Source organism: Mercurialis annua, linkage group LG8 (assembly GCF_937616625.2).
Source record: "Mercurialis annua linkage group LG8, ddMerAnnu1.2, whole genome shotgun sequence".
In the NCBI taxonomy this organism is placed as follows: Eukaryota; Viridiplantae; Streptophyta; class Magnoliopsida; order Malpighiales; family Euphorbiaceae; genus Mercurialis; species Mercurialis annua.
In genome coordinates, this window is record NC_065577.1 from 490921 (window position 1) to 505946 (window position 15026).

Here is a 15026-nt window from a genome sequence, read left to right on the forward strand (position 1 = left end):
TATCATTATGTATGTTAAATAACAAAATCTGTTACTGTAATTTTCATAATTGAAAATAATACAGCATTTTGCCCTTGCGCATCAAAGTTCATTTGTTAATCTTGAAAATTATAAAGCATCAAACTTTCTCATTTATTTCATTGTTAAAAACAAAACGCAATTCTTGTTAACGATGACAAACCCCACAAAAGGCCAAAACACCTAAAGATAACAATGGTGTAAATAAAAATAAAGCCACCCATTTTGATTTTCTATTTTTATCCATTACTCTTACTATAATCTTCAATCTTTACCAGCAAAATTTGCTCTTGCACTCCTACAACAGTGTAGTTATGGCCAATTATGGTGGTGGTGTTGGTGAAGAGTAGGGGAAGAAAAGTGACTTCAGCAGAGGATATAAAGTTGCAGATTAATTTTTTGAGAAAAAAATAGAATGGTACGTGTTTTGTGCAAAAATTTCTAGCCCAACACGTGTTATTATAAACCAATACTGTTGGTTGCAAATAATTAGTACAGCACGTGATTTTGGTATTATTTTCCAAAATCGCGTGTTGTATATAATTTCCTCTTGTTTATATTAACTTTTTTAAATTGGGTCTTTATATTTTTATTGAAAATTATTCTCTCAGTCAGTTTTTTTATTCAGTCTACCTTGATATTGTTAATATTTTCTATGACAATAGAATATAATATACAAATTAAAAGTACATAGATTTTATATATAATGGAAGAATAATTTCAAAAAAAATATGATATAATAGTACATGAACCATAATATGAGTCTTACCTATATGCTATCAGCGATAAACCAGCGAGCTATAATTTGAACAATTAATACTATAAAAGTTCTTTTTCTATATATAATTAGAGAGAGGAAGCATTTGAAAAAAATTGAATCCAAAGTCTAAAAAAATTGTTGCCTAATATTTATACCATTTAAATATTACTCGTTGGTTGAATAATATTAAAATTGAGCATTCGGTTAAGGCGGTATATTCAATCTCTCTTACAAACATTATATATTTTCTTCTTTTTAAGAATTGAAAAAAGTACAGTATAGGCACTCAAGTTCTAAATGAAGCCAACAACAAATACACATCATAAGTTCAATTTTCTTCGACAAACACTAAAAATTCTCCCTATCCAATATTTAAATAAGGATACAACAATTAACACTCAAATTCCAAAAATAGCAAACAAATACATATCAATGTGATGATTTAAAGTTATACATAATCACTATTGGTTTGAAATTAGATTAAAATTTATATTTTTGTGTACTTTAAATAATTATTATTTCCCCAACAGCTTAAATGATAGGAGAAATAACTATTTTTTAAAATATACAGAAAAATGATAAAATTTTAAGCTAATCTATAGTATTTATCCTATAACTAAAGTAGAATGCCTCATCTTGTCATTCCAGACGCCACAATAGGAGCCACCGTAACGCTGCGTTTTCGTATATCCATATTGGCCTCCCAACCTTCATCATATAATTAATAAAAGGTAATGTTATAAAAATTCACCAACTATATATGCCTTTTCAAATTAATCACGTTTTTTAAAAAAAATCATAAAAATACACAAACTTTCATTTTTTTTCCAATCCATACGGTGTTGACGTGACACTCATTCATTGGTGCAATTTGTCGAGGTGTAAGTCATTTTTAAGCAATAAATGAATGACATGTCAGCACCGTGTATGCATTTGAAAAAAATAAAAATTGGTGTATTTTTATGAGAAGTTTTAAAAAAACGTGATTAAATTAAAAAAAACATGTAAAGTTGGTGAATTTTTATAACAAAATCCATTAATAAAGTACCCGTCAGCTTGTAATGAAATATAAATAATTATATTTGACAATTTTACAAATAATAACATTAATTAATTTCTGGTTGAAAATGTTGAAGAGGACATAAATAGTTGAATGTCAAAAAAAAAAAAAACAATTGCCCATTTGCATGTATATATGATTTTATCCAACCTAACTTTGTAGACTACACTTATAAAAGTTCTTAGAAACTTCCAAGCAAATAAATATATATGTATAATTAATCAGGCCTTGTCTTGAATTTGAATTATTTTTTGCTTACGACGCTTCGTAACTATAATATAGTAATGAAGTATATAATTTTACTACTGTGGATTTAATAAATTTATGAACTATAATTTTAGTGACTATACTAGAAAGCTATGGTGTACACTTATGCATTCATTGTTATATTTTGGTGTTACATTTTCAGCTTTAGAAATAATATTAAAATTCAGAAAAATTTATATTTATAAAAGTAAATGCTGTGTCGCTGTTTTTATATTTGTGCAATCATTTTAACATTTTTATTTAGCTTAAAAGGTAAGAAGAGAGGCAATATAAATACCTATTCCCATGTCAAAACCATGTTTCTTATTGAGTTCCCTATACTCTTGACAGAGAGCGCAAGTCTCACAGCAGAAATGAACTAGGCAGTCCACACATGGTGCTTCCTCCAAGTCGTATTGCCCCCTCATTTTCGACCGATAAAAACACGAATATAAGCATGCAAATCCGCCCAAAGCCATAAATAGCGCGTATATGGCTCCACTTTCCGCGCAAGCTAAGTTAGAGAAAAAATATTTATAAGAAAATAAAAAAAATGGTTAGTCTATGAGTTGCTTCGGTCATTATAAAAATTTACCTAAATAAAGATCGAATTGGAATAAAAAGTTTGAATAGTACTTTATCTCTTTTCGATATGATAAGCGGTTAAATATATTTTTAGAATATTATTTAGTAAAATATAGGAGCAAAATTAAGGAAAATAGCAGATGATTTTGAATGGAAGGGTTACATGTAGATCCTCTGTTTACAATCTCAGCAATCTGTCCAAAGGTGATGCATGGGCAGAAGCAAGTGATCACACCTAAAATAAAAACAAATATTACATATTCTTAGAGAAAATTAATAAATAAAATGAGTTTGATTTACATAACAAGCTTACAATTAGCTGGATCATCACAGCAGTGGCAAAGACCAGTAGACCACTCCACTCGAGTTGAAGGTGGCCGGCGCATATGCATACTGGTCGAGAAATACGATGCATACGCCGGTGGAGCCGCCGCTGCATATGATTCTACAGGACTTGGGTTCGCAGCTCCTCCTGGATTAGGGCCATGCTCAGCTCTATAATTAGGTTGCTGGTTGTAATCATTTATTTCTCCATACATTTTTCTGCTTTCAAATTTCCTTCAATTCACTGGTTTTTCATACATTTATACCTAATAAAAAACTATACATTATATCTAACTCGCTTCCTACTTGATTATCTTAAATTTCAGTCGTCAGCATCTTGGAAATAGATTACCAATTTCCAGTTATGTCATTTATTTTCTAAAATAAATAATTACTAATTTATTGTATGAATTTGTTCGAATCAATATTTATGTCATTTTAGTTTTTAAACCGGTTAAAATCAAGGACAAACTTATATTTTTCTCAAGACACCTTTAAAAATAGTCATAGAAAAAAAATTTATCTTTTTAATTTTTTTATTTATAATTCAAATTTTTAAAATTGTCAATTTTAATTGATTTTTAATTTTTAGTTTTAATTGTAATCATTTTTTTTAAATTGAAGTAGACTAAGATTCAAATATGATTATGTCTAGAGTTTTTGATGATAAAAGAATGAATTAAAACAATATGAATCGATATGAAAGGTTTATTTAATTTTTTTCCACTCCAATTTGAATAAAATAACTACATAATTGAAACTGAAAAATAAATAATTAATTATAATTGGTGATTTTAAAATTTATACCATAAACAAAAAAAAATAAAAAAAAATTGAATGATTGAGCCTAAAGACCAAAAAAGTAATTGAGTGGCCACATATGAAGAAATAAATTATATGTTAGTTTAATTTGATTTGATAATTTTGTAATAATTTTTTTTTATTTTTTTTATTTTTTGTGATGTAGGCGTAAGCACATAATTCAAAACATGGCATCTTATATTTCAATTCTTTGCAAACTTTTCACTTATATCCCAATACCGATTTTAGGTTTTTTTTTCCCACAAAAAAATAATATTATTTTGGCCGTTTTGAATTACTAAAACGATATTAAATTAGGATTTTTAAAAAATAAAGAAAATTTGCCAAAATATAGAAATTGGAAAATTTTGATGCTAAATTTTAAATAATATATTTAAATTACAAAAACTGTTATAAAATAAAATTGTATACAAATGATTTTAAATTAAATTTAACAAATATGGTGGGTGAAGTGATAAAATTTAATAATTGTAAGCTCTCGTTGACTGATTAGACCTCTATCTTTTAGAACAAAACTGAGATTGATGTCAACAATATTTATATTTTGTAGGACAAGTTGCAAATAAACTGCTAGGAAAAAGTATAGCATTTATCTCTTAACTAAATATTTTTTTTTATCTCTCAAAAAAAAAAATATATATATATATATATATATATATATATATATATATATATATATTTCTTTCAACAAAGAGCCAACGCGTTTCCTGAATTTGTGACACGAGATCATTTAATTCAATTTATATTTTTTTTAGCAATTAATTCCAATTTGTTTTACTTTTGGGTCAAATAATCCTATAATTTATATTTTTATTAAAAAAATAGATTTAAAATAATTATATTGCAACAATTGGCGAAGTATCTAATTATTTTTTTGCATCCCTTACCTCTAATTTATATTTTACGCGTTTAAAAATACAATTATGGAGTTAATTGACTTAAAAATGAAATTTTTTAGAGTTAGTAGATCAAAAAATATAAATACATTTAAATAATTCCGTAGTATAAGTTTAGAGATGACCCCTTTGTTCATTTTTCTTTAATAAAATGACGAGTTAAACAAGAATTGTGTCTCTCATATTAGAATATACACTAGTGTAATTTCCTTGAGTTTTGAGAGTTGCAAGTAGCTTAAAACTAAAATGGATTAGTTCTTTATAATTTATTCATTGACCACCATTATGTAAAGGATCACAACGGTTTAGGGATGGCAATGAGGAGGGGATTCCCCGTTCCCCGTGGGGATCCGCCCCTAATGGGTCGGGGAATCTCCACCAATTACCCCCATGGGTACGGGGATGGGGGAAAATCATTCCCCAACCACGGGAATGGGGAGGGGACGGGGAGTATAGTCCCCACCCCATGGGGATCCCCATCCCCGTCCCCATGGAAACCCAATTTATATTTATGCATATTTATATTATATTATAAGTTTTAGTATGTTATTTATAATTTTAAATAATTTAATTTAATTTTTTTTATTAGTTTTAATTTAGTTATAAATATATAATATTATAAAAGATAATAGTATTTTTTATAATTAATTTTTTTTAAATATCTTATAAAAATAATGAAATTATTTATAAATTATATTTAATTGTACGGGGAACGGGGATCCCCATGGGGACGGGGAATCTATGGGTATGGGGACGGGGATGATTTTAACCCCATTAATTAAACGGGGACGAGAATGGGGATTCCCCATAGACACGGGGATGGGGATGGGGATGGCTTCCCCGTCCCCACCCCGCCCCATTGCCATCCCTACAACGGTTCATGAATTTGTGAGCAAAGGATCACAACGGTGCATGAATTTGTGGGTCATAACCAATTTGTGGGTCAGAATATTAATTGTAATTAATTAGAAATAATATTATTTTTAGATCAATTACAAAATATACAGAATGAATGTACTTAGGGACCACGATGAGTTGATGATTCAATTTGAAGATTAATTAGTCTAAAACTAGAGGGTGCAGTTCTTAATTGCCCCAAAAATAGAAAATATTCTCTCCAATTAATTAAAATAAATAAATGTAAAATAATTGATCAATGATGTGTAAATTTAAAGACTGCAACAACCCCTTTTCCAATTGAATATACACATAAAAATTTAATATGGCAACTTCATTTAATTAATTCAAGAAAATATGTTAATTTCTTATGCAAAATTAGTAACTTTTTGAATCAATTAAACAATTTCTCATCTTTTTTAATGCAAAATGAATGGCGTAAATCAATTTACTTTAATCTATATATATTTTGTTCACCCTATATAATTATTATGAATGATGTAAACTAAGTGGATATGACATTTCATGTTTAATAGAATTTGAGAAGATTTTTTTTTTTTCATAAAAATATCTTTATATATAATGTGTCATGTCGAATGGATAAATAATTATCAAAAAGTTATATTCATGAAATAAAATAATTTTTAATATTTTTTTTGTACTAAAGATGTTTCACTTGCGTTTACTTGTTCTTCCAATAAATTTCTTTGAAATTTTCTCAAATCGAATAAAAAAATCATAATTTGATGTTATTTCAGCTTTTACCTTATGAATTAAGATTAGTGTTTTCCAAATAAATCACCAATTGTTATATTTTTTTTATAAAAACCTCTCTAATAATTAATATACCTGTGGAACATATTTAAAATTTTATTAATTATTAAATAATAGAATTATTAATTATTCGATGTGGAACGAAGTTGGTTCCCTCAATTTTCTTTTAATTATTAGAATTATTAATTTATTGAATATTAACTATTAGAGGGTCTACTGTATATTTTGTTTTTGAAAAGTTCAAAAAATTTAGAGTGAAAATCAAGCTGAATCAAATTAATTAACTGAATTTAATATTGATATTGTACCTAAATTTATGTATAAAGATCAACTAACAAGCAAATCGATTAATTTACCAAAAAAAAAACAAGCAAATCGATTATTTACTTTTAATATTTTTTTATTAATATTGATAAAATCTGGCTATTCGATAAATGAAGTAATCGAGCAAACGAAATAATTACTTTAGTTTGATTTAATTTAATTGACTAAAATAATTGACGTAACTAAATAATTATTTTGTTTTTATTTACATAGTTACAGCTCAATTAAATAAATTTAATTCAGTTTATTCAATTCAGTTATGTTTTGTGACTGAACCAGCTGATTCACACACTAGTCGAGGCAGTAATCTTACTAAAAAGTAAAAACATAAAAAAAGAATAATCAAATTGAGCCATAATCTTTATAGACGAATGCGTCATTTAATTGACTTGGTCCTTTATTCAATTTTAGCATTATTTGATCAATTGTCTCAATGTCACAAAGTATATTTGTTATTATAATTAAATCAAAATAATTACTAAAAACTCCGGTTTTTTTTAAAACGATTCAAATAATTTAAGTCAAGTTCAAGTTGATCCGAAATCATTAAAGAGTCTCGTGTGGCTCGTAAGTCTAAACAAAACTTTTAAGTATAAAATAATTGATTATTTTCTTATTATTTATTTTAATACCTCTAAATTTATATATACATCTATATTGTATAGTTCAAAATTTTAATATTTCAATAATTAATTTTGTCCTTACTAAGTTTAGATGTCGTTTATGCTCAAACCTGAAAATTTAAATTCATTAGAACTCGAAACTGAGCTCGAGTTTAAATTTGAATAACACTCTCGAATTTGAACTCCAATTTGGAAGAGGTCAAGCTTGAGTACACTTGTTATTGACCTACTCATTATGGCGGACCCACATGAGTTATAGAAACAATTATCTCCTTTTTTAACGTATTAGTTATAATAAATTTTAAATTTTAGATGTCAGAGCATTCACAGTCGTTAGGCTGTTTTTGAGTCTGATGAAATGACACATCAGTTTTTCATTAAACTCAACTTTATTCCACAATGGTTGGACTTTAAAAAGTAAACTGACAAGGGATCCACACTTAACTATATATTATTTTCTTTATAAAAAATATATTCTATTCATATTTAATTTTTAAAATTATGTATAAATAATTACATATAAATTATAAATTATTTATAAAAAATACATTAGAAAATATTAAAAATAATACATTAAAATATTAAATTTTGTATAAAAAGTAGACAATTTTATTATAACGGATGGAATAATAAATGATGGATACCGAATCCTATTGTAAGTATAATGGAGCCGAGTTGCAGGAGATCCACTCTCAGGTGATACCGGACTCCCCCTAAAGATCCGAAGATATGAAGGAGAAGCCGAATCTCTTAAGATTCGATGACATGCTAATAAAGACCGAATCCTTAGAGATTCGAAGATATGGCTACAAAGACCGAATCCCACATGATCCGCCGAAAGCGCGTCAGGTCCGGGATTCGGGTAATCGACTAAGTATGGAAGTATTGTCCTATTCGGACACAAACACTACATATGGAAGGATAAGCTCTACTTTAGGAAGATAAGACTATTTAGGAAAACGTTCCTAAATAGGACTCTTATCAGATTAAGGTAGATCACGACAAATCAGGAGAATCTCTACGATATTGCCGAATCCCTATAAAGTAGGATTCACCTGCCTAATACAACTCTACTAGGTATATTCGACTACTATAAAAGGAGCACGAGGTATGCCTAGAAACACAATTACATTCATATACTCAAAACGCTGCTCAAAGCTCTAGACTGACTTTAGCATCGGAGAGTTAATCGGACAACCACCGTCTGGTTAGCTTCTACCCTGTTTTGCAGGTCTTACTCACCGGTTCAGAAGGCAGACTCCATCAATAAATATCATTAATAAAAAGAAATCCATTCGTTATTAATTTTTTAATTAAACTATTACATAATAAATTTATGTGAAATAAAAATTACTAATTTTTTTATTGATAAAATTAAATAATACCTAAATTGCAGCACACAAATTTAAAACTAATTTTTTTATTTTGAATTAAACATTATTTTATTAATAAAAAAATGGGGTCCAGAATTGAGCGGTTGGTAAGCACCAACCGCTCAATTCTTATTGAGCTTTTCCCCAAGCTCCACAGTGGAAAAAGCTCAATGATAACCGGTTAATAACCGGTAAGAGCTTCCCACTGTGGATGCTCTTATATATAGAAATATTACATTTTATCTCCCTAATTTAATAAATCTTAAATTTTAAATTTATATATTTTATCTCTTTTAATTTCAATTTTTAATTACGTCACTGTCTACTATAGTAACCTAATTGAAATACTTTAGGTATTGCATTTCTATAAAGGAGTGTGCATATACTTTTTCAAAGAGCATGTTGGTAATTTTTTATTGATGAAAGCATGTTGTTATTTTAATTGAATATGAAGTTGTCAAGTTGGTAGCATTAATGGTTAAATACATTGATTATTCTCTTAATTTCAAAAGAAAAACATTGATTATTCTCTTTAAAAATAGAACAATAAAAATAAACTTATTGTTGTATTTGTTTATTGTCATAGCATATACGGTCTCTATCAAAATATAAATGATAAAAATTTGAGAAATTACTAATTATCACATATAATAGAATTTATAGTTTTATTTCTTTTGTTTGAGGATTAATGATATAGCTAGTGTTCTACTATATTTTTGTTAATATTTTAATATTTTAATTTATTTTATGTGTTAAATTAAAGGGTTAATTATAAATTTAAATCACGAACTTTACTCTAATTTGCAATTACAACACGAACTTTAAAATTTGGCAATAATCAACTTTTATTTTTTGGCAGATTGATACACCGACCAATCATGCAACAACATGTGGTGGTATATTACAATGTCCATAACAGTGTTTTTTTAGATCGGTGTACCAATTTACCAAAGTATGAAAGTTAGTTACTGACATTGCCAAATTTTAAAATTCACGTTGTAATTGCAAATTAGAGTAAAATTTGTGATTTAATTTGTAATTAACCCTAAATTAAATGAATTGGTTGGTGTTTGATGTGTGAGTTGAGTCAATGTTATTTATATAAAAAACATAATGAGTATTTTTATAATTAACCAATCAAAATGTTTGAAATTATCTTTAAACTATCCTATTTTGAAAAAGTAATTACAAAAATTTGGGTCATGAATGGTTAATTATATTCGGTATCTAGTTTCATAAAATATTTATAAAAAGATCTTTTTCACCCATCATTTACTCACCGTAAATACATCATAAATACACTATAAATACACCATAAAAACACTATAATCACACGATAAATATACCAACAATAAAAATACACCAAAAAGGTATATTTTTAAATTAAAAAGACAATTTAAAAAATAAAAAAAATACACGATGTTATTATTTCAAAAGATAAAAACCGCTGTAATTAATGTTTTTTAAAAAATACCCTAGGTAATTTTTCCAAAAACTTTGAGGAAGAAAAAAAAGTATGATAGTAAATAATTTTTCATTTGAAATAAAATTATGGGAAAACTATAATAATAATTTAAAGTAAATTTTTTCTTGGAAATACATATTTTTTATTTTGTCTTCACCTAAAATTTTTGCGCTCAGCAGCACATATAAGATTATTTTTGTTTCATATCAGATATGTATGGAAATTATATTATAGGATGAGAAAATAAAAGAATTCGAAAGAGATATATAATTACCATGGGTCGTAAGTAGTGATCTAAAAAAAACAGTCATGCGGGAAAAAACAACGATACACACTTTATAATTTTTCTTTGAAATATATTTTTAATAAAAAAATACATTTTTTTTGTAAAAAAATACTTACCTAGAATTCCAAATATGAACAGAAACAAATGCCTGATCACAAATGCCACTGCAGCAAAAAAAAATATTTTGCAAGATTATTAACAGTGATAATATTTGATGAATTGGATGCATCAATCGAGAATGAAAAATTGACCCATGTTTCGTTATATGAGGAGCGAGTGAAGAATGATACTGATTCTGACGCTTCTCTTAGAGAAGTAATAATGAAAATGGAATAGACCCAAAAATAGAAAATAATTTAATGATAACATATGAGATTAATTTAATTAGATAGCAATAGGTCTGTTTGTGTTTCAAACTTGCATTTATGTGTACTTTTTATGGGCTCGGGCTCGGGCTCGGGTCGGGCTTGGTACGAAAAATCATTGCCCAAGCCCGGCTCTAAGCACCGGATTTAGACGGGCCTGGACGGATACACAAGCCTATGAACAGGTCTAATTGTGTGACAATAAATTTGTTATTTCAATTGCAAAGATTTTGTCCAGCATGGAAGAACAAAACATATTAATGTCAAATTTCATGCTATTAGAGAAGCTGAAAAAACAAAAATGTTCAATTAAATTATTATAGGTCGGAAGAGCAATATTTACTAAAGCTCAAAGTTCATAAGCAATTATGATTAAAACATTAATGATACATTAATAATTACCAGGTATATAGCAGGGGTTAATGACGTTTTTATTTGTAAAATTAAACAAAATTCTTAAATTAACCCCAGATTAAAAAAATTTCCCCATTTATATCATACAGACCGCGGAACACTTAAGCGGTTTTGGGTAAACCGCGGAAGTGTTCCGCGGTCTGCACATGTGGCTCCACCTGGATGCAGGTGGAGCCACGTCACTGTAAACCGCGGAACTCTTCCGCGGTTTACAGAGGGAATTTATTCCCTGTCAGAGGGAATAAATTCCCTCTGACCGAGTGGTTGTAGACCGCGGAAATTTTCCGCGGTCTACACCACTATAAAAGGGGGAACCAACCCGTTCCCCCTTATATCACAATTTGTAAGAAAATTTTTTATAGAGAGAGAGAGATATGTAGAGAGAGAGAGATAGTAGAGAGATAAAAATTTTAAATCGGGGTATTATTGTGGAGAAAATTTCGCGGAGTCGGTTTTCGTGGCGAAATATTATTTTTTGGCGCATTATTGTGGAGAAGATTTTGCGGAGTTGGTTTTCGTGGCGGAATATTATTTTTTGGCGCAGAATATTATTTTTTAGCGGAATTATCGGGTGAGTCTTTAAAATTTATAGATATGTTATTTTTAATTATTGAATGTAGTTAGATTTAAATGATGTTTGATGTGTAGTTAGATTAAAATAATGTTTGAAATGTAGTTAGTTTAATAAATATAGAGTTAACCCATAGATATAGTTAGATTTAGTTAAATTTTTTAAAAATATATATTATAAAATAAATTAGATTAATGTGTAAATAAAATTAGAATAATGTGTATAAAATTTATATAAATTAAAATTAGAAAATCGAATATATGAAATTTTTAGAATATTTTTATATTAGGTTGGAATTAGTGCAAAATATTAAAATTTATGTTTTATATTATATAAATAGATTCGATACTAAAAAATTAAATATAATAGGTATTTGTTTTTAACAGTATTTAGAGAAAATATAATTTTTTTATAACTGTAGGTTTGTGAAAAAAGTTAACATAAAATATTCGTATTTACATTTAAATCGGCTAATTATTAAAAATTTGAACTTGACATGTAGAATATTTGAATTATATTTTAAATGAGAGTAACCCTCTTTTTAATGAGCTGCCAGCCCTAAAAATGTAGTTAAAATTATATTTTTTTAATGTAGTAATGACGACAAATGAGCTGCCAGCCCTAAAAATTTATTGGGATGGTACAATATTATCGACTCCGGGTGGAGTTGATTATGTTTCTGGTAAATCAGAACTGGTTGAGCTGACGAGTGTAGTGAATTTTGCACAACTACAAGTCGTAATTAGAAGGGTAATTGGGCTGAAGGATGGTGACGAGATAGTGAAGATTTATCTACGAGTGCCTCGGTTCGATGAACATGGAAGATTTCAAAAATATGATGGTTTTCCTATGGAGACAGATGTTCATATGCAAGCAATGTGGCGTGTTCATCGGGTCCTCCTTCTTCTTCTGGCCAGTTTTACGGGGATTCGGCACATCACTATTTTCAGGGGTCGTGTTCATATCCAGTGCCACCAGGACCTTCTTCGCCTTTTGTTCCTCCGCCGCCTGCTTATGTACCACCTACGGTGCCTCCTTTTCAGGTGCAGTGGGATCAGCCTACACAGGGTACACAGGACTTTCCAGCTTCACAGGGACTTCCACAGACACCTGGGACTACAGACTTTCTGTCATATGGTAGCAGTTGGTTAGGTCTAGACAGCATGGAGGCGATGATGTTCCGCCAACAAGAAGAATTTGTTACCCCGCCACCAGCAACGACGAGTACGGCCATTCCCCAGGACCAGCAGGGTGACGACGGAGCCGACGACGAGGACGCCGATGCAGGAGAGGGTGATGGTGATGGTCGCCCAGGTCGACGTTACCTCACCATCAGTACAGGCCGTCGGGCGAACCGTAACAGAAACAACTTGCGCTCGAACCTCCCGGTCACTAGTAGATATGACGATAGGACTCCTAGGTGATTTCTTTTTTGTACTTTGTACATTATTATATGATGTAGTAATCTTTTTTAATTTGTAATTTTTAGTTTATTAAATATGTTATTGTTATGAAGTATAAATTATATTTGAATATTTGTTAATATAATTATTTTTTAGTATTTTATAAATTTATTTTTGTAGAATGTTATAAAAATTAACTAATTCAAACGTTTTAAATTTAAAAAAATTCAACAATTAAAACGTAATTTTTTTTTTCATTTTTAGATAAATATTTTATTTATTTAAATTTTTTTTAAATGATTACATTAAAATGACTGGGAGAATTTTTCTCCCAATCAGTGCAGTCAGGGAATTAAATTCCCTGACTGCACAAAGGAAACCGCGTAACAGTTACGCGGTTTGCCACGTTGGAAAAGCAAACCGCGTAACTGTTACGCGGTTTACTTTTCCTATGTGGCTCCTCCAGCGAGGAGCCACGTAGGACAGACCGCGGAACTGTTCCGCGGTTTACACAAACCGCGGAACAGTTCCGCGGTCTGGAAGACATAAAATGGGAATTACGAGTTTTTGGGTGATAATTTTAGAAATAATTAACAAAAACCAAATTTTATGGTCATTAACCCATATAGCAGGCAGCTAAAAAAGAAACAAGCGTCAGCCATCTCCGAGGACTCCGACAACGTGAGTGTTGATCTCTCACGCCGTACTTTTCTGATAGTCCTCCCATTAATTTAACAAAACAAAAGAAGATTATTAGTGCTCCTATTAGTTTAATAAAAGAAGATATATAGAATAGGATTGGAAAATAAAAGGATTCATAAGAGATATATAATTATCATGATTGGCCGTAGGTAGTGTGTTGGTAAAATTACACAAATGTAAGTAGCCAATTTGTAATACAAAATGTGAAGTCCGGATATCGTACTCACAGAGAAAACTTCTAAATACAACCAGTTAAGAGAATCGATTTGGATAGTCGAAGATATTTTTATCTGTTTGAGTAAATGAATAAACATAAACTAAAGCTGTAATTAAAGTGGTGTTTAACAATAATGGGAAAAGTAGGGATTATTAATTTTCGTTATGCTGTTTACTTGATTCGGGTTATGAATTGTATTGTTCTGATATGGTTCGGACTAATCGGAGGCACCTAAAATTCTCTCTCGAACAATTACATGCAAAAGCATAAAATTAACTGATAGTAGGTTAATTATTCACTCTCGCACAATGATTAACCTAAGTATTAATTAATTAAATATTTATGAAGCGAATCCAAAGAGCACGCACTTGTTAATTCACTCTCGCACAATTAACTCCTACGTTCTTAATTATGTTATTCTACTCCAATTTTACTTTCTCGAGCTAAAACTAAAACATATGGCATAAGTTAAGTGATCGGTTTAGGCTAAGAATTAAGCACAATAATTAAAACATATCAAGAATAAAAATCCATAAATCCAATTAAGTTAAACAAACATAATTCCAATTAATCCCCAACGAAGGGTTTAGTTAGGCATAATAGTAAAAAGACTTACAGAAATAATTGAAGAAATCATTCTGCGCTTAAAAGCAATACCGAATATAAAATTAAGATCAATCGTACCTTATTCGAATGTAAACTAATAATAATCGGCGAGACAATAATGAAATCAATCTAAGAACGAAGAGATGAAAAGCTAAAATATATAAAACTAAGGATTTGTCTAAGAAACAGTAATTAATCGAACCTTTTACAAGATGTAATTATTATCTATTTATACTCGATACAAACATAGGATGTTCTTTGATTTCGAGCTCGGTGTAATATCTATAATGCCTCG

At 29.1% G+C, this 15026-nt stretch overlaps 1 protein-coding gene across 1 annotated transcript; it reads right to left on the minus strand.

Annotated features, from left to right (window-relative positions):
* Positions 1 to 1127: 1127 nt before the first annotated feature.
* LOC126661154 (cell number regulator 2-like) lies at positions 1128 to 3239 on the minus strand. Its single transcript, XM_050354954.2, has 4 exons — positions 2983 to 3239; positions 2833 to 2904; positions 2383 to 2598; positions 1128 to 1486 (listed from the first exon to the last, which is right to left on the minus strand). The coding sequence occupies exons 1-4, from the start codon at positions 3206 to 3208 to the stop codon at positions 1410 to 1412; spliced, it is 591 nt and encodes a 196-aa protein (XP_050210911.1). The 5' UTR covers positions 3209 to 3239; the 3' UTR covers positions 1128 to 1409.
* Positions 3240 to 15026: the final 11787 nt, after the last annotated feature.

Excerpts from the sequence above, each read along its gene's own strand:
- LOC126661154 (XM_050354954.2), bottom strand. The coding sequence starts at position 3,208 with ATGTATGGAGAAATAAATGATTACAACCAGCAACCTAATTATAGAGCT. Across the intron at positions 2,905-2,982 it reads CTGTGATGATCCAGCTAATT|GTGTGATCACTTGCTTCTGC; the intron begins GTAAGCTTGTTA and ends TTTTTATTTTAG. Across the intron at positions 2,599-2,832 it reads TGTAAACAGAGGATCTACAT|CTTGCGCGGAAAGTGGAGCC; the intron begins GTAACCCTTCCA and ends TCTCTAACTTAG.